General features: G+C 44.2%; 1 protein-coding gene across 2 annotated transcripts; it reads left to right on the top strand.

Moving 5' to 3' along the window:
* The first annotated feature begins 3 nt into the window (after positions 1 to 3).
* On the top strand, positions 4 to 18,273 carry mtrr (5-methyltetrahydrofolate-homocysteine methyltransferase reductase). 2 transcript variants are annotated; one of them, XR_014554385.1, is made up of 15 exons: positions 4 to 373; positions 576 to 720; positions 917 to 1,070; positions 1,239 to 1,356; positions 1,834 to 2,284; positions 3,375 to 3,488; positions 3,624 to 3,777; positions 3,966 to 4,054; positions 4,461 to 4,641; positions 8,011 to 8,053; positions 8,951 to 9,131; positions 9,406 to 9,524; positions 14,071 to 14,163; positions 14,277 to 15,271; positions 16,975 to 17,096. XR_014554385.1 is itself a non-coding variant. In XM_083676009.1 (15 exons), the coding sequence occupies exons 1-15, from the start codon at positions 279 to 281 to the stop codon at positions 17,452 to 17,454; spliced, it is 2,262 nt and encodes a 753-aa protein (XP_083532135.1). In that variant the 5' UTR covers positions 4 to 278; the 3' UTR covers positions 17,455 to 18,273. The 2 variants fall into 2 exon arrangements, 1 of the variants encoding a protein (XP_083532135.1); XM_083676009.1 differs by lacking the exon at positions 14,277 to 15,271 and adding an exon at positions 17,310 to 18,273 and having other exon boundaries at positions 16,975 to 17,154.
* Positions 18,274 to 20,141: the final 1,868 nt, after the last annotated feature.

The raw sequence follows: 20,141 nt of genomic DNA on the forward strand, positions 1-20,141 counted from the left end.
CTGTGTAACTGGCCAGTGCTCGAAGACTGACAGTGACACAACCCACACTGTCTGGGCCATTTGGACACATTGTGGGCTTCGGTACTGATGTCGTCACTAGTGTTAAATATAGCAACATTCTCGTAAGCACCCTCATATCTGAATAAAACAGTTCATTTTGATACAAATGTTATGCATTAGATAAATAACTGGGCATGAATCGATAAAACATAGTCTTGCCTCGGATATGGGATGTGACCGTGCGCGTCAAAACTGACGTAATGTCCGGGTAGTTTTGTATGGTGGTGAACGTGTTCACAGGTTTATGCAATAGTGCTTCAAAGCATGTTCTGTTGGAATCTGTCACTTGCTTTTCAACCTTCGGGCTATCTAGGTAAGACATTTAGTCAATATTATTGGGTTGTTGTTCTCGCTTGTCTAGTATAGAGAGCTGTACCAAAACAGACCATTCTGAATGTATTCTTTGACTAAAAGTCACTTTTCATGTTGTCAGCTAGTTAGTCTAGGCTTTATTTGAGAGAATTTCTGCCTCTGTAATGTTCCACTGTAAAGCTAAAACACCACTTGCATTTCAGAATGCTTTCTGAAGTGAAGCCTCGCTTCTTGCTGCTATACGGTTCTCAGCGTGGACAAGCCCAGTCCATAGCGGAGGGGATAGCTGACGAGGCAGAGGAACGAGGACTGGTCGTTGATATCTGTTGCTTGAGCCAAGAATCCAAGGTAAAGTTACCAAGACTCAAAATAGTTCCTCAAGCATGCTTTTAATTCCAGTGATGACAACATGTTACCTGATGCTCCTTATCCTGCATTGAGGTTGTTCTACACTGACTAGGGTCGACAAGCTCAAGTGTGAATTTGGTGGCATGACTGTAATGAATTGTAGTCCTAAAATCCTCCAATCCCATTTATTTACCAGTATAACTTGGAGAAGGAGAGAGCTCCTGTGGTCTTTGTTGTGTCTACTACTGGCGATGGGGAGCCACCAGACACTGCCCTGAAGTTTGTGAAGAGAATCAAGAACAAGACCCTCCCCTCTGACCACTACACACACCTCCACTATGCACTTTTAGGTAAGGGGATTGATTCAGAAGTTCTTGGATGTCTGTGTAGTGTATGTTTCCTAATTCGTCAGATTGTGGTCATACATGTCTATGGTAGATTATTGTTTCAGCTTTGCTGGTTCATCAATCAACTACAGTGTTTAACCACTATCTCTTGTTTTTCTGTGTTCGCTCTAGCTCTTGGTGATACAAATTATGCAAATTTCTGCAACAATGGAAAGACCATTGACAGATGTCTACAGAAACTTGGTGCAAAACATTTCTATGCTACTGGACATGCTGATGATGGTGTAGGGTAAGGACATAGTGGTTTTATCATAATGAAATAAAAATTGTGGAGCCTTATAAAGGATCTAATTGAAATACTATCTCCTCATACTTGGATCAAATTGTATAAAATGGCTTTGATTGTCGTTGTAAGCACAGCCTTAACCCCTTTTTACCTCTCACCTAATTTGTAGTAGCTATCCTCTTGTGCGATGTGGCACACAAGCCATGACCTTTTAGATCTCCCTCTTACATTTATCTGTGTGTGGACTTTGTTCTCTGCCCATACTGCCCAAACAGTGAGTGACAGTCCTATTCTTTAGACATATTTGAGTCATTTCAAACATACAAATCCATGTTATGATTTGTTCTAACCGGTTCCATGTTTTTTAAGCAAGCAGCTTCTTATTCTCAACACTGAATGATTTATAGGGGGTTCCCAGGACCAGTGGGCTTGACCAGTGTTGACATGTTTTAATGCTTTCTGTCCCTTACAACCCTACAGGCTAGAGTTGGTGGTGGACCCTTGGCTTGAAGGAGTGTGGGAGGCGATCAAAGGAGCGTTATCAAATATGACGTCTGTCCAGGCTGAGAGAGCTCATGTTGAGGATGCGGAGACAAAGGACTTGAGAACCATTTTGAGTGAAACTACCGATTTGTCAATGACTGACGTCAAACTCCATCTGTTGAGTCTCGATGACACAGAAACCCAGAGTTCTGACTCCGCCAAAGCAGCATCGGAGAGAGGGAGTACTGATACAGATTCCAAATCGGCACCTGTGGCTGTTTCAGGATCAGCCTCTAAGACAGAGAGTGGACACACTGTAGCGCCCCCTGCTGTTGTGGAGGCCTCCCTTATATGCTCCCTGCCCCCTCTCTCTGAGTCCTCCCTCAATGTCCCAGCACTGCCACCCCCTTACCTGGATGTCACGTTGCAGGAAGCCTCCATAGAAGCGGTAGGTAGTGCTGATGTGATGTTCTTTGGGTAAATAGTAGCATATTTTTACAGCTGATGTATCTCCGATACAAGGCCTGTTATTCCTTATGCGGCATTCAGAGGTTGAGAAATAATCCAACGTGATTGGATCTTCCAGAAATAATCCAATGTGATTGGATCTTCTTGAAACACAGTGGAAACATATTTTGAGCCTGAGGAAGCTCCTCCTCCACCCCCACACTGTTGTTTTTTATTTTCGTCCTAGAGTTGTTTACTGAAGCTAGCTAAGTAGTTTGAAGTTAGCGATGGAGATGTCCAACAGTCTAAAAACAAAAAGCTTGTTTGAAGTTTTTCATTTCAAAACAGGATTTGCTCGCTTGTGATACCTCATCAACAGCCCACCCACTTCTGACTGCTGAGTAACTATTTAACAAAATATGTTTGACAAGGCTCTGGAGTGTGGAGCGTGTGAAAGCTCTGGGCCTGTTTCAAATTGCCATTGTGGAGCCCCTACTTCGCTATTTGTTTTTCAAATACCGCTAACATTTCTTTGTTATTTAAGCAAGCAATGTACTGTAACTATTTAATGTAACTGCATCATAATACAGCAAAACAAAAGGCCTTTGCAAAATGCTTTCATTTACAGTATATGTATTTTGAAAAGCAATATCATTGCAAACCAAGCCTTTACAGAAGGCACTAGGCATATATACATTTAATCTATGTGGCGAGTTACAGTTTTTAAAGTGTCTATCTGTTTCCAAATGCACATTTAAAATGGATGAAACATAGCCAACTCTGCCCCTGAATAGGTGGGCCAGGTTGAAGGACTGGAATCTTGATTGATTCATGGTCTGGTTCAGTCTATAGCCGCTTGCCCTAGCTCCTACTCTTGGAGTTCAGATCTGAAAAGACGTGAGTGAAAAAGCAATATGGCGGAGACTATATCTCACCTAGATGACTAGGAAGAGCCATCACCTTATTGATTACACCTAAGGGAAGCGAAAGGGACCAAAGGACTGAAATGTGACCAGGCTAGACACTCAGATCTGTTTGAAAACTAACATCACCTTTCAACATTATTCTATCCGTTTGTTGTGCTCCCCCAGACCAATGTGCCAGTCGGTAAAGAAACCCTTCATGAGGTGGCCATCTCCAGAGCAGACCAGCTGACCAGAGATGATTCAGTCAAAACTGCCCTTCTGTTAGAGCTAGATGTCTCAGTGAGTGACAGTCCTATTCTTTAGACATATTTTAGTCATTTCAAACATACAAATCCATGTTATGATTTGTTCTAACCGGTTCCATGTTTTTTAAGCAAGCAGCTTCTTATTCTCCCATTTCCACTGTGAACGCAGGCCCTCCCCATGTCCTACCAGCCAGGGGACTCATTTGACTTGCTCTGCCCAAATAGAGCCTCCGAGGTGGGAGAGCTGCTTGAGAGACTGGGACTGCAGGACCAGACGAGCCACCACGTCCAGCTCTCTCTGCACAAGGACACCAAGAAGAAAGGTAAACCTTAACACCTCAGTCATTAACAACAACATGCACCTTAAAGTGTTGTAGATGTATTTGAAGGTCCGAAAGATAAAATGTTTACGACATAAGTTTCATCATTGTGCAAAGTATAGATGGAATGCGTCAATTCTCAACGGTAGTGAACATTTAGTGATGTGGACGTTTTGTTTTTTCCCCACCAGCTGCACAGATCCCCTCCTACATCCCTGAGAACAGCACACTGCAGTACCTCCTCACCTGGTGTCTGGAGATCAGAAGTGTCCCTAAAAAGGTACCGTTTTAATTTCACTTACCAGCTAAAACAATTGTCTAAGTTACTGCACTGTGGTAAGAGAGGAACATTCTAGGCTTTAACTGGGTGTGTTGAAGAGACCATAGTCTGGGTTGCCCTCATGACAGGTAGGCAAGGGAGCAGCCAACTTCTACTTCGGCCAAGTTGCTGTTTTCACGTTTGGCAATGGAACGATGCAACATTTGCTGGATGCAGCAGCAACATCAGGTTATCAGGAGCTTCGAACAGGAACAGAACAAAGTGACTTAGGACAGTTTGTGTTGTGCTACAGTGCAGTGTGTGAATGTATTCTATGTGTGCATTGTGAATTCTTCCTTCTTTTTATTTACATTGTCTTCATCAGTCCCTCTTGCTCTCTGTCTCTTTCTGTCTCTCTGTCTCCCAGGTGTTCCTTAGAGCTCTAGTGGAGTGCACAGGGGACAGTGGTCAGAAGAGGAGACTGCAGGAGCTGTGCAGCAAACAGGGTTCAGCTGACTACAATCTCTATATGAGAGACACCAGCCTCGGCATATTGGACCTGCTCAGAGCTTTCCCCACCTGCTCGCCCCCTCTCAGCCTCCTCATAGGTAAGAACACCCTCCACCGCCTGTCAGTCACTATGTGTGAGCCGATCAGAGTGCATCATTTACCTTTCACTAACAAAGCTATGCTAACCTAAGGGGACAGACATGTCTGACCAGCAAACTGATGTTGATGTTGTTCCGAATTGGTTGAAATTTGTTTAAGATTCGGGTCCATTTTAGGTTTTTATTCTCACACTGATAGCCCTCTTAGACCCATGGGCTGCAAAATGCTTTGTAATGAGTGAGAAATTATACAAGTATTATGCTGCTCTGTACATTATGTCCTCATCCAGCAGGGGGCAGTAGAGTCTCAGTAAAGTTTGGTTGTACCATTATTTCTGTATGATCAATGGGTTGTACAGTATGGTGCTCTCTCTCTCATGGTCATGTGTTGCCAATGACATAATGAGCAGAGCAGCATTGGTCAGGAGACACTGCTTTTGGCCCAAGGCATAAGACTGTATTGTGATTAGATTCATTGTTTTTTGTTTACTTGTTGGGTCACAAAAGAACTTGAAAAGGCCTAATTAAAAACTTTGGAATTACTGTTCTGGGGAGCAGTTGTTTGTTTTTAAGTTGTTTCATTTTCTCATAATAGATCCGTTCTTGTAATTGTTTGTTCCAGTCTTTGGGGAGACATAGATAGTATCAGATACATAGATGGGCATAATTGTAGCCTCTATTCACAGGTGATGTATCTTCAACATAAATGAAGTTTCACACAGTTTCAGTAAGGCACGGTAGGAGGACGCAGCTGGCCGTTCAGGACGGACAACTGTTTCACATCATACAGATCATGTCACATGTCATGGGACAGGCTATAATAGCCAGTCATGTTCAGACTCCATCATAGCTGAGCAGTTGTCATGCCCACCACCACCCCAGCTTTCCACCTGCAGGTTTAGCCTGGGTTTACCTACCTACGGGGTTTTGAGGTTGTGACCCTTCCTGCTATGTTTGTTTTATTTATTTCTTCATATATTGTATTCAATATTGTTCTGTAGCGGGGGGGGGGGGGGGGGGGTTAGAAGTTATGGGCTCCCCGCTTGTATATTATTTGTACATAATGTTGTCTAATTCAACGGGGAGCTATACTCAGAGTTGGAACCATCCTTTATGCCAAATCTATTTACATATTCATTAAACAAAAAATGTACATCTACGACTGAGTTCCCTGACTGAATGCCTGTTATCCTTATATTGGTGTTCTGAGATAGAGATCCAAATAAATGACCCAATGTAATTGGATCTTCTTCTAAGATGAGGAAGCTCCTCCCCACCCCCACATTGTTTTTCATATTCGTCCTTGAGTTGTTTACGAAGCTAGCTATTTAGTTAGAAGTTTATGTTGGAGATGTTCAACAGTCTAAAAACTAAAAGCTTGTTTGTAGTTTTTAATTTCAAAACAGGATGTGCTCACTTATGATATCTGATTGGTGCTATGACCTGTTGGTAATTTAATTTTAAACCTCAACAGCCCACCCACTTCTGACTGCTCAGTAACCATTGAACAATGTTTGACAAGACTCTGGAGTGTGGAGCGTGCAAAGCGCTCTGAGTCTGTCGTCGAGAGACTAGCCTAATAGCAATCCAATACTCATTGAAAATGCTTGTACTGGCAATTATCTCAGTCAAATGGGGTCTGTTCCATTTTCACTTAGAAGTTGCATTTTCTAAAAAAAAAAGCTGTGTCACCGTGATAGGCCTATCCAATGTCAAAGTTATTTTGGGCCCTTTTTGCAAACTACAGCACCTTTTCAGTAGTGAACCAACCCATGCAGAAATTGGCAATCAGGAACATTTGCACCTTGGTGAAAAATGTGCTGCTGGAGGCGCTTCAGGGCACCAGCTGTTGTTGTTGGGGGGGGGGGGGGTCTGTCATTGGCTGTCCCTCTTGTTTCCCAAGGACAGGACTGTACCGGGTCAGAGGTTAATGGTCAGCTCTGCTCCGAGTGGTACTGTTACAGCACATTGACTAGGCTAGTTTCATTAGCTTGACTGAGAGCTGATGCTTAATTACTGTGTTTACTCTGCTAAAGAAGGTCATAAACTCAGATTCTGTATCATTTCAAAGTATGTCATAGAATGAAGGAGAAGTTTGATCTGCTTTGCAATCCAATTTTTTGTTTTTCAAAGGGTTCTGACTACAAAGCCCTCTTTGAAACATGATAGTACCATAAAGGGTTACAAGAATATCTTCTTGTGTCAGTCCGGGTATCATGATATATCAACGGTATCATGCTGCAGTGATTTGCAGTGATCTATGGAGTCTCCTGTGTTTTTGACATGCTGTCATGGTGTGTGATGGAGAGTCAGAGCTGTCTGAGCACAGAGGCACGACGTGGCAGTAAAAACGGAATGAGATTGTTAACAGGCATGTTAAAGCTGTCGCTGGGCAGGCTTGGTGCAGTGTGTGTGTCCTTAATGCACAGAACGCTCCCTACCCCTCCACAAGCAATTAGGCCTATGCCTCGGCATGTATTTGTCTGCAGTCGCCTCAACTGACACACAGTCTTCTGCAGAGGTTAAGATGGAGTGGAGTCGTTTGTATCATTGGTGACTTAAGTAGTGCCTCTCTCTTCACACCCCAGCCAAAAGGAGAGGTAGTGCTCTGTTGTGCGTGTTAATGGTTGCCTTCAGAGTGGTGTGCTCTCGTACTGAGGCACCGTGAGCCATTTGGAAGGCTTCATTAGACGTCAGAGAGAGAGGAGGGCTGATCTAGTCCAGCTGTTTGTTTTTCTAAAGGGCTGATGAGAAAAATTACTGTTTTTGTCAGAACTCAGCTGGTGCATATGGTGCAGTTTGAGTTATATTTTTTGGATCTAATCTATCATTTTGAAAAAGTTTGAATTTCAGCAGATGAAACTCACACATTTCAGCACAGTGTGCATGTAGGCCTAGATAAACCGAATATTTTATGCAGAAGGTTGTTTATCACTAGACGTGTGGTAAAACAGTCTCTCTAGGGTGCATGGGAAGCTCACACTGGCACTCACTCACTTTCTTGGGCCAGATTCCACAGAGGCTTCATGCTTAGATGCCAACATTACCCAAAAGAGGGCACCTTCATGTCTGACATTGGAATAAGGTCGGCAATCTACATCCTAGAGGCACCACATGGACACTGGGGATTTTATAACCCTGAGTTTGGGATTTCATGAATATAGAAGTATGCCCTAGAATAAGTGTGACGTGTGTGTGTGTGTTGTGTGCAAGATGGGACTGGGAGTTTGGGTGCATCTCAGTAGTCTCAAGTGGTTTCGTCCCTTTGTCTCCTTTCCTTCAATGGCAATGATCTAAAACATTTTCTAGATGAAAGCAATATGATTACCTACAGAGGATTTTCTCTCATGCGTCATATTTTCATTTCAGAACATTTGCCTAAACTGCATCCAAGACCTTACTCAGCAGCCAGGTAAGCCAATGTATATTCCTTTCTTTGTTGCTTAAATGTGTGACATAAACCCAAATCACTTAAATGACTGTCAGCGTAAACAGACATCGAGTTCTAATGTTTATGTTGTACTGTTTTGAATGCAAATACATTTGTTCCCAGTAGACACTCAGGTCACTAGTGTAATGTTTATCCCTTTTATTGCCATCCATTAGGGCCAAGTGGAACCGCAACATTTAAACAAAATGTCAAAACAGGCCTCCTATTCTCATTAGTTTCAGTGCGAAAGAGAAAGAGACACACACACACACACACACACACACACACACAATCGCTGTAGTTTATCAGATGCTGCTGAGGCATTAGGGTCTTGCATTATTGATGCTGCGGTCAATAGAGGTCCCTAGTGGCCTGCAGAATAGGAGACACTCACAATGAGAGAGAGGGAGAGAGAGGGAGACAGACAGAGAGAGAGGAAGAGAGGGGGAGAGAGACAGACAGAGACGCACTCACCAGGTAGAGAAGGGAAGCTAGAGAAGACACAAAGTCTAAGAGAAAGAGAGAGGCAGTTAAGGAAAAAGAGAGAGATGGAGCACAGCATCAGGGTTTGTGTATGGAGACAGGGTTGTTTTATCTTTGCACTAGTTTCTCACTTTAATCTGAAATATGTATATTGTAAATATCTAATGTAGCACATCAATCTAATGATGTACCACATTAATTTTAACACATTTCCTTACTCTAATTTGAGTAGGACCAACAGAATGTGGGCTCCCAGTCCTTTGATAAGCCTCTACAGGACTGTATTATTTGACAGTATCATATCCTTTCTGTGGCTAATGTACTGTAGCAGAACCCTGCATTGTGTACTTATCCTCAACAACCCCCCCCCTCTCTCTCTTCCTCTCTCTGCTGTAGCTCCAGTCTCAGGCACCCAGGTAGGCTCCACTTTGTATTCAATGTGGTGGAGCTCCCAGCATGCACTGGTCGGCCAGCGGGGAGGCGTGGCCTCTGCACGGGTTGGCTGTCTGACCTCGTCGACCCCATCCTGGGGCACCCTGGGAAGGCTCAGTCCTCCACCGTCTCAGCCCTTCCCAAGGTGAGCAGAACTCTGTTGGTTGGGTCATGACCTACAATGAACCAAGGTCGAATGGGGATGTCTATGGAAATAAATCACAGTGGGAGGGATCACCATGACATGTCAATCACTTGTTGGTTGAACTATGTTGGAGGGCTTTGGTCTCATCACAGCACCCAGTGGATTAACCAGTATATTTCTTAGTGTTAGTTAGAAACCTTCACTACAAGACGACAAGTAACGTCTGAAATGTGTATTTGCATGTGTTTGATGCCTTTACGACCTTTGAACCCAGGTCCATGTGAGTCTGCGGCCCAACTGCTCCTTCCGACCCCCCTCTGACCTCTCTGTGCCCTTCATCATGGTGGGACCAGGCACAGGAGTCGCACCCTTCATCGGCTTCCTTCAGCAAAGGTACTGCAGATTGCATGGGGGATTCATAAAACAGTACCATTATATTCAGTGAAGGAAATTAGATAAACCAAATCTACCAAACAAACAAGAGAACCTCTTTGCATTGGTCAATCTGGTGCATTGGTTAGGTGTGGATGCGGATACTACGCAAATGTTGCTATAACAACCACCGTGAGACAGTCCACCAATAATGAATATGAACTATGTCAAGTACAAGTTATCGACGCATGGTTTTACAATAAGCTACATAATCAGTTGCAAGACCCCATCAACGATTCAAAACATTCTTTGTCCAATGCATCTTGGTTGGTGATGATAATATGGCCAACAGGGCTGTAATCACGTCTGGTATTAACTCCAGTACTCCCGGAGGCTGGTGTTTATGAGTTAGGCTGTAATGTACAGTTATGGGTCAAACGAGAGGCTAGATACGTATTGATTTGAATGTAAAAAGTCCTGTAGGCGGCGAGTGTGGTGTTGTTAATGTAAATCATAGACTGTAATTGCCGGGGAGGCGTAAAGAGGATATTGACTGGTTGTCCTTTAGCCTGATCACATGGGCTAGCCTGGCCTGCCCTGCCTTGTAAAACACCCTCTGCTCAGACTGAAGGAAGACATTAAAGGCCCCATCAGCTAGCTTTGCTTCCTGGTATTTCTTGAAAGAAATACTTAAAGAATAGAAGCACCGAGTGGTGACATTAGTCATTCATGGAGCAATATGGGAAAGTAATGCCAGATAGAGCTAGCAATTATCCATACAATGTGTCAAAAGGTTGTGACTACTTGACTCTTGGCGCTGATTTCACAAACAGGCTAGCCAAGTTACACTTCTGAGCTCTATAACTGTATGAAATGTCATATGTCACGGCACGTGGGAAATCGTTTTGGGAGGGGAAAATACTCATACGTTGACCTAAGTGGCAGTTTTCTGACTTGGTTGGTGTGGTCTGACGAATGAAGATTTGTGCTTAACTTTCGGTCGTCTGGATCAACTGCCTAACTGACATTGCATGTCAGTATTGACTTTGTGTGAATGAGGCCCTATCCAGGTGGATCTACAGTATGCTGTTAACCCAGACCAATACCCCAGTAGCACTTGTCATTGTCACAAAGTGGCCCTAAGGCTTTAGCCAGAGTGACAGTGTCTGGATGACTTCATATGAACGAGGCTGTTTTCCAGTCAGCTTCAGTTGTCTTGTCTCTCTGATGTTTGTTGATGTCTGCTGCGGTGCGGATCACAGAGGGGGATGTATTCAGAGGTGATATTGCGTCGGTCGGTAATCACCGCTGTACGTGTCGGCGCTGACTGCGGCGTGATAAATGTTGCGGAAGGTGACGGATGGCTCTCCGTGGGGAGAGGTGACTGCACCAGTAAGACGCAGCGGCGCTGACGAATGGCTGGCGTCACGGCACTGACACGGTCAACGCCGCTCGCCGACTACACCAAACTGTCAAGGTCGCGGCAGAGATACGGGGTTCAGTCCTAGTGACATGGACTGCTCTTTCCTGTCCTCTTCCCACTTGTGGTATTGCCTGAACTGGCTTGAGCTTGTCAGTGCTGTGATTCACTTAAAACACTCTTTCACTAACGGTGGCTCTGATTGACACATCAGGGACAGTATCCACACATAACAGTCTTCATTTACTTCTGAAAGCCCTTAGAAAGGCTGCCTTCCTGAGAGCACTCGCCACTGCTATTCTCTCCTTTATTGTGCAAGTATACAAGCATTTACCTTTTGGTAAAGCTCCTCACCACAGGAGGAGAAGGAAACTGTGTCTGCAGCACACCACTCTCTCCCTCTCTTTCTCTCCCTCTCTTTCTCTCCCTCTCTTTCCCTCCCTCACTCCCCTGCCATGTGTGTATTGTGTAAGGGGATTGTAAAAGCCTGTCATGGGGAGAGTGTTGTACAGAGCCTAACTTGAGATTCGGAACAAGGCGCTGTACCCCCGATGTCGCGCTTTGATAAGAGATAACAATCGCCATTTTTGTCAGCATGATGCTGTATCGGCCACAAAAGCCTGAAGGGGCTTTTAGCAATACAATAGCATAGGACGCTTCGACCCCCCCCCCCCCCCACACACCTCCCCTCCCCGCCTGCCATTCCACCTCCCTCATCTGTCATGGATGTTTTCAAAAGTCACTTTGTAGTTAGTTACTTACTTACTTAGTTACTTACTGACTTTCTTACTTCCTTAATCCTTTGTGTCGTGGGTGGGATTGCCAGCGGGGGTCTGCCTTTTGCCATGGTTTCTGCATTTGCCCCATGAGACCCAATTCTGTAACTGTGGAAAACAGAGAGAGAGAGAGTTGAAAGGTCAAAGCCTGTGCGGTGTGGTGTAGAGATTTTCAGGAGACCCCAGTCTGTCTGGTATTGATTGGTAGGGTCTGAGACTAAGGATGAGTAATGGAGTGAGATCAGGCTGGCTGAGCCCCTGTTATGGACCAGAAACAGACAGGGTTTAGGTTTAGGCACAAGGCTTTTGTTTCATGCATTTCAAACTTTTTGTACTGCAAAACTAACGTTGGAAAGTTCTTTGTGAGAGCATCAAGGAACTGATTAGGTTTGGCCTCAGACTACATACTGTACTGCTGTCAAATGACCTTTTTGTTCGGATGGAGTGTTTCAGTGTGAGGTGGTTCAGAAAAACATTCAGGCTGCTTTTATTCTCTAACACAGGAGTAAGCCTACTAAATTCAACTAGTCATCTCATTCAGGTGTGTGTGTGTGTGTGTGTGTGTGAGAGAGAGTTTTGTGTATGAACATGCTATTTTCATTCATCAACCGGAAGTCAGATTGACATTGTTCTTTGGATGACGGGGTTGGTTGTGCATTTTTGTCTTCGTAAACAACTCTCTCCACGGTGTCTTTAGATTCTATTGAATGCTCACTAAATCTGGCATGCTGTTCCACTGTGAAGTAGCACTTAAGTCAAAGTAATCATACTAGCTCAGTGATTAAGCCTGCAGTTACAGTGCAGAGGCACACTTTGTCAGAGTGTCTAAAGACTCTCATAACACCACTCCCAGCATCAAATCACATTCAGAGAGAAAAGCATTGAAGAAAATAAGATAATTTCTGTGTTTATGAAGACTTTGCCCAAGCTCGAATGACAGTTTCCACCACCTATGCTCATCAGAGAGGCGTTAAAAGGCAACTGCCCCGCCCTTATGACCCCAAATGAGCGCGCTGTGAATCATGCACCGTTTCACCTCTGGGACTGCATTCTGGACCGTGGAAGAGTGGCAAGATGTAATTTGTATTCAGGCAAGGCGCCAGTGTGGTCTGCTTGGTGGTGCTGAATGGAATCCAGGTTTTTCATATTGGTATTGATCCCTGTAGGGCAGATGGGGAGAGAGAAGAGAGGAGCCCACTAAAATGAGTTTACTGGAGGCTGTTAGCAGATAGGAGAATCAGGTGCAGGATGCTAATAGTGGCGCTGCTGGCACACTGTGTGTCCCGACAGCGGTCGGAAAACTCCCTATTCAATAACGCAATGTTCAGACAGGTTGGAATTTGTATTTCATTCTCTCGTTAAATACGTCATTTGCATTTGGAACCTCACTGCATAGGCTTTCGAGAAGATTGATGAGGGTTGGATCACGCTTTGTTCAGTCAGGCGAAAGGACTCGTGGGATTTAATCAAATGTTTTTGAATAAAAAATTGTCAGTGTTAATTCTCTGTACCCACTTCCTACACCACCATCTAAACCTGCAGTGTTGTGAACAATCCTCCCTGCTGAAGAAGCCTCAGGAGTCAACAGTTGCAATTTGGAGACCAGAAAGTGTTTCCACACTCCACGTGGAATGAGAATAGACCCCAGCATGACTCATTCAGCAGATGTGTGAATAGGTTTGTATGGAACACAGCAAGTAGCATCTTTATTCTTGAGGGCCTCTGCAGCATCTCTCCACAAAGAGGAAAACAAATCTCTGTCCCAGAGCTCCTCTCTCTCTCCGGCCACCTTTTGTAAAGGTCCGTTCTCTGGAACATTCCTCAATCTGTCCAGATGAGGACGGGAGATAACGCCTGCCCTTTTACGGGGGTCACCTGACTGATGGGATCGTAAAGGTCGGAGGGCACGTGTCTTATCTGTTGAGAACTGTCACCCTCCAAGCAGGTGTGCTGTGTAGATAGCAGCTCTACTCAGTGCTTGTGTCTTTGTGCCACCGCAGTGCAAAGGATTCTGGGAGCCCTGCCAGGCTCGTTGGCTAAGAGAGGAATCACTTTTACAGCAGTGGTCCCAACGCACGCACGCACACACACACACACTCTCACACACACAGAGCATTCTCAATTTCTACTTTCAATTTCAGCTACTGTTTCCATCTTATTTTAGAGTATAATTCTCGTATCCCCACCGCAGTGCAATCATTCCCATGCATTAGGTAATTGTGGCACTTACTGTATTGATGTAGAAGGTGTAGATAACGGTGTCACTGCGCCTATTTAACCTCTGCTGTGAGGAAGGGCTCTTTGTCCTGTCTTGTCGTTTGTTTGTATTGACTACTGAGATCCCCTCCTTCTTCTTTTTCCTTTCTTCCAGGGAGAAGGAAAGGGAGGAAAACCCGGAGGAGGAATTTGGTGAGACCTGGCTGTTCTTCGGTTGCCGCCACAAACACCAGGACTTCCTGTTTAGGTGAGTGTCATTTGCCCTCAAATGGGGCCAGCCCCCTCTTTCCTCAAACAACCATCTTGAAGAAGACATCATCCCCTCAATCCCATTCACCTCGCATGTTTTCCTCCAATCAGAATGCCGAACCTTGTGTAAACAAATGCGTCTCAGCCTGGCTGGGTGACATCACAGTTTCCAGGAACGCGTCCATTCCTCTCTGTCCTTGACGGCCATGATTGAGAAAGCTGTGGAATTACATAACATGATTGGGGCCTGGCTGCCCCCATATGGCCAGAGATATATAACTCACTCCTCAGTACATGGGCTGAGTGACAGATACTGGTGCATAGGGAGTAATGAGGAAGGGAGGGGGAATACGGTAAGCATACAGTATAACACTGCTCATTGGCCATTTCAGTCTAATCTTAAAAAGGATTATGATGATCCTCAAAGACTTCATCACATAATCCAGTTTATGTTTGCCTTCTGGGCAATAGTGACCATTAACAGTGTTTTCAACGGTACCTTACTGATTGAATTGTAACTAGGATCCAGATATTCCTAGTTGCCATGAAGGAATGAAGGAATGAATGAATGGTCAGAGGAAGCAACATGGCGTCCACTCCAGCTCTAAAACTGTCCAAACTCACTCTGCAAGTGACTAGTAGTGAAGTAGTACCAACACAATGCTTAGAGTGAAGGCCAGTACACCAATCAAGCTGTGTATCAGTGTAACAACCTACCAGATGGATTTGTCTCTGCAGTCATAAAGGAATAGATCAAAGGAATCCTCTTTTGTTCTGCTTTGTTTCTCTCTCCCTTTTTGCTAATTACATTCTCTCTGACAGGTATCTCCAGGGTGGTTTGTTCACAGCATGGGTGTGTATATACAAGGGATTTCAAATATACAGTACACTCCACGGTGTTGACCAAGCTGATACAACATGCGTGTCGAGTCAGCTGTAAAAAAGATAAAGCGCCTTATTCAATCAAAATACGCAACCACCTACAAATCATTTTACTGGAAGAAAGCAAGTTTGTATTAGGCTGGATGTGTTCAATGAGGATTCAGACATGCGCAAGAAGGATGTTTTTGGTTGGAAGTGCCCTACATTTTTCAATGTCCTGTATTGTAAGTATAACTCTGCTTCTGCCGTGAATGGGGTATGAAATCTGAAACTGATGGAGAAATAAAGCTGTCCTTTTGATGTTAAAAATAACTCAAGGGTCATAAGCTTTGGATGTTGACATGAGTGTTATTCTGTCCGGAATGTTCTCTGAACACAAAATAAACATGCCACGTCATCAACCCTAATCAACCCCAGCACTTAACATCTGTGGGCGAGAGGGCGAGACAAATCTGACCTCTAGTCAGCTACGCTCTCCTCAAGGAGACAGACACACAGCTCAGTCTAGACCCCTGCCCCCGTAGTTTGCACTCATTCTCTACCGCCTTCTCCCTCGATTTTCTCCTTTTTTTTTTATGGATTCAGATTTCACTGTGGAGAGGAGGTGGGTTGCTGAGGTTGCTGAAGTATCACTGGGGTTGTTTTCTGTGTAAACACACCAATGTCAAGGCCAGGGGAGCTGCCTAGGGTTAAACTGGGTATCAGAACCAAAAACTCCCTGGTACCAGGATGTTGACCATACTGTGACACGCAGGGGGCCCATCTATGATTCGGGCTCAGACATTCCCAGATGACACTTCAGGTCCAGTTCAACTCTCCTCTTCCTCCCCCCACCCCTTGTTTTGGTGCTCTTGCTTTCATAGCGTTCAGTATCTTGGCCATCAGGGGATTTGGTTGCAGAGCCACCAAAAAGAAAAAGAGCTTAGCTGACAATGAGTCTCCGTAGGGAAATAAAGGTTATATGATAAACATGGTAATACTGCCAGTGTAGCAACAACGGATGACATTCAATCAAATGAAAACGAGAGAAATGTGCAATAATAATATCTCTCTCATCACACCAGCTTTATTCCAGTCATGTCCATATATGTTTTATGAAAACTCCTTGGTCTTGAGGGCTACTGCAGAAACCCAAGCTCTTCAGGTAAAAGACCTTCAACCGTGTTCCCAGAGCTACATCTCATATGAAGGTAGCTCTGTCTGGCCTGGAGCTGTAGCTCCTAAACCTTAAATATGATTCTCCTGAAGCCTTGGAGCTCCAGTAAACCTTGCAGCCCCAGCCTTTTCTCTCCCACCCAAGGCCTTGTAAACAAGGAGGCGGAATACAGCGGTGCTCAGACTTGGCAAGCAACAACCAGTCATAGAGAGCAAGGTTACACCATGGAACGGCAAAGCTAACATGATTGATTGTAAAAATATGCTTGTAAGAGGGAGAATCGACCTTGCTTATGAAATCCATATTTTCCATTTCTTCTTGGATTAAATAAGATGTAGCGGTTGCCCAATGCTTTTGTGCTTAGATTTTTACCCACCGCTGTCCAATTTTTATTAAACCCAATCTTTATTTTTTTCCATGGAATATGAAAAGCAGTTTCAAGCCCTTGGCACAGAGATGGCGATAGTGAAAGCTATGTGTACAGTAGAGGCCTCATTTGAATGACTGTCCTTTACAGAGATGCCAATGATAAGTCTACAAATGACATGGCATGTGTTTTGCTTTTTTAGAGAATGGAGGTTTGAGTTATTCTGAGGCTGAGAGTTTGGCCTTTGTGATTTCAACCAAAAACAAAGTGATGCTCTTCCGCAGTACCACACAATGCCAATGGCAGCCATGTTACTGCTCCAGGGTTGAAACAAGGAAGAAATAATAATAGTTTTATTCACAACCTTTCTTCTGTCTGGATCTGACTCTGTGTGTCTGTTCCAGAGAGGAGCTGCAGGGCTTTGTAGAGACTGGCGCTCTGACCCATCTGAAGGTGTGTTTCTCACGGGACAGCCAGGGGGAGAAGTCATTAAGCCCCAGATACGTCCAACACCACCTGCTCCTCCACGCCAAACACATCACCAACATCCTCCTCAGGGAAAATGGCTGTCTCTACGTGTGCGGGTGAGCTCTGCTTTGATGTCCTCCGAGAGAATCGATTTCCACAGCTCACCAGTTACCTGAGATATGCATAACAGTAAATAGAGAAGTGTTTACAGAACATGTTTTTGTTTATTGACAGATTACTTCAACCCCCACTGTTTCTCCCTCTCCTCCAGGGACGCTAAGAACATGGCTAAAGACGTGAACGACACACTGGTAGAGATGATAGGAGCCGAGCTGCAGCTGGATAAACTGGAGGCTATGAAGAGGTTAGCGGGACTTAGAGAGGAGAAGCGCTATCTACAGGACATCTGGAGCTGAGGAGACCAATGGATAACAGACCGGGGCCAGTCCCAATAGTAGCTTCCTCCCCCTCCTTGGTGCAGGATGTGTATCCTATGCCACCAACATTTCAAAGTCTATACATTTTAGAGGGATCAACTCTTTCCTTTGCCTAATGCATAAATGCACTCTTTCCTCACACAGACTGATTATCAATTGGGTTTTTAGCTGTTGTTTTATTGTGGATGTATGCAAGACTGCCAGCTACACTCGTATACCTCTGTGTTCCTTGAACTGTACTAACCATGGGATCAGTTGTAAAGACTTGGAGATAATGGGGAACAATTGATATTTTATATTTATGATTATCAGTGACGGTACATATTATTAGTATGGAATGTCTCCCCCTATCCACCACCAAAAACCAAAAAGACTTCTGGACGATTGATGCATGGCAAGGAGTGATGGTGTAAAGTTACCTTAGGCTATTAAGTTCTCCAGAACGAATGTAATGAACAGCCAAGTGAAACTGTGCCTTGTATCATGAGCTGAACAAATGATGGACATTTTAATTGTCTCTTGTGTTCATTTGCAGTTTACATTTGGTGTTGCTTCAAAAGCCTGAAAACGTTTTCCCTCATTATATGGTGGTATGAGTGATCTGGGGGACGAAAGTTATCCTGTCACACACACAAGATGAGATAATGACTTTTGATTGATTGGGAATGATTGTTTTAATTCGATTGTTCAAGGTGACTTTCCTCAGAAGATGAAGGCGTAGTCTGTTAATTGAAGGATTTCCGCCAAGGTGTCCCAGTATGCTACAATACCCCAGAGAGTCTTTTCAGAATTACATTTTCAAACACAGCAGTCTTTCTTTTTATGCTTGCTCTTTATTATTTATTTTTTTAAAGTGTCTTGTGAAGATGCAAAAGAAAAACATGTTTACAATTTCCACAGCCAGCACTATATGAGTGGATGACACCCTACTCAATACAGCTTCGCCAAGTAAACAAGTCAACATCTGCTGTCAGAGAAAACAATTCATGAGGCGGTGCCGAGGTGAATAATTAGTTTGACACTGTTGAAGCATAATCAGCAGCTTGTTTTGCTGTGTCAAAGGAGGACAAATCAATATGGCTCTTTAACCATTGTCTAATGGTCTGAGCCTGGGCTCAGTAAGGATAGTTAACTGTATGAATCACTATTTTACACTATTTTATTTTTTTCACTTTGTAATGAGGATGGAACTCCCAAAAAACCCCTCTATGATAACCAATAATATCATCCTCAACCTGAGGTTGGTGGTAAAACCACCACAATTGGCATACTGTATATGATCACAGATGAAAGGCCTTGATTACCAGAGGACTACATTGCCCTCTAGAATTTGACATGAAGATACAAGCATTTTGATGCTGCATGACATCACGTGAGATATGAAGTTGTTTCTGTGACTGAATGAAAATGCCGGAAGAACTTCTTGGAAGTACTTAAGCTGAGAAGGTTAAATCACAGGCTCTTCTCTTTTAGAGACAGACACACACAAGCACCAGTGCACACACAAGCTTAAACTTAATAAATGACGCCAAAGTCACCCAGTGTGCAATACACAAGGGGAAAAAAGGTTTCATCAAGTCTCTTGGCCTTGTCTTTGACAAAACGACGCCCCCTGCACTGAACAGTGTCGATGAGTGGTTTCGGAGTGGTGCATCAGTCTTTGCAACCACCTTATTTACCTAGCCTATTAGCATGCGATCATCCCCAGCTGAATAATAAACCCTCACCTGAAGACAGAGAGCCCTGCAGATCCCCCTCACCTGCCATGGCCGCCAAGCAGTAAGGACTGATGAGGTTTTAAATTACAGTTTCTTAATTAAAAAGGTTCAAGGTGCCTTTATCCCCTGCAGTGTAAGCGGCAGACAGCGAGGGGAAATCTGATTAAATCAGAGGACTGTGCGCTGGTGGAGTGGAGGATAGTTCAGTGATAGATCCCCCTTCTTATGAACGCCTTAAATGAAGCAGAAGTGTGCCCAAGGTAATGAGTCGTTACGTGGAACTCTTTGAGTGAGGCAGTGTGGGGATGTAGTTTGTTTCTATCAAGTTTACAAGCGGTTCCAGTAACAGGCCACTGCAGACTTCTAATGAACATTCTGGGTGCATAGTAACCTTCCACACCTGAATCTCCTCACTGCTGACGGGATCAATCTCTCCCAGATTCATCTGGGATTGAAGCCTGCCAATGTCTCCAAATACATAGATCTATGCAACAGATGGTGGTGAATATGGGCACAGTTTCAGCCTTTCAACCGCTTTTGAGATATGAAGACATCTGACACACCAGCTTTGACTTTTTGATGCAAAACCCATAGCATCCCAAGTGACGTAGGACTGTTTTGTTGCCAAGTTATTCAGGTTTTCTAGCCTCAATGATTTCTTTCCCAACTCTACAATCAGTGAGACAAAAATCCCTTAATTTTCTCTCCCTCCAATATAAAATGTCACTGACGCAAACTTCTTGATGAAAAAGGAGAAACTTGGGTTTGGAGGCTTAAGTTTTTCATTCCGTTTTAAACTTCTGTCCCTCTGGAGGACTGGGGTGGGTTATTACAGCTGGCAGAGACACCTTGTATCTCACTGCAGGGCCTAACTCTCACCTGTGTGTGCTTTATAATTCCTGGCGACGCTCTTTCTTCCAAATGACCAGGGGATGTCTGGGTTAGCTC

This window comes from Argentina silus (genome assembly GCF_951799395.1).
Source record: "Argentina silus genome assembly, chromosome: 1".
Classification (NCBI taxonomy): Eukaryota; Metazoa; Chordata; class Actinopteri; order Argentiniformes; family Argentinidae; genus Argentina; species Argentina silus.

Bases quoted from the DNA above. Each gene is read 5' to 3' on its own strand.
- mtrr (XM_083676009.1), top strand. From the start codon at position 279: ATGGTGGTGAACGTGTTCACAGGTTTATGCAATAGTGCTTCAAAGCAT. The intron at 721-916 runs GTAAAGTTACCA...TTTATTTACCAG, and splicing joins GCTTGAGCCAAGAATCCAAG to TATAACTTGGAGAAGGAGAG. The intron at 4,642-8,010 runs GTAAGAACACCC...TTTTCATTTCAG, and splicing joins CCCTCTCAGCCTCCTCATAG to AACATTTGCCTAAACTGCAT.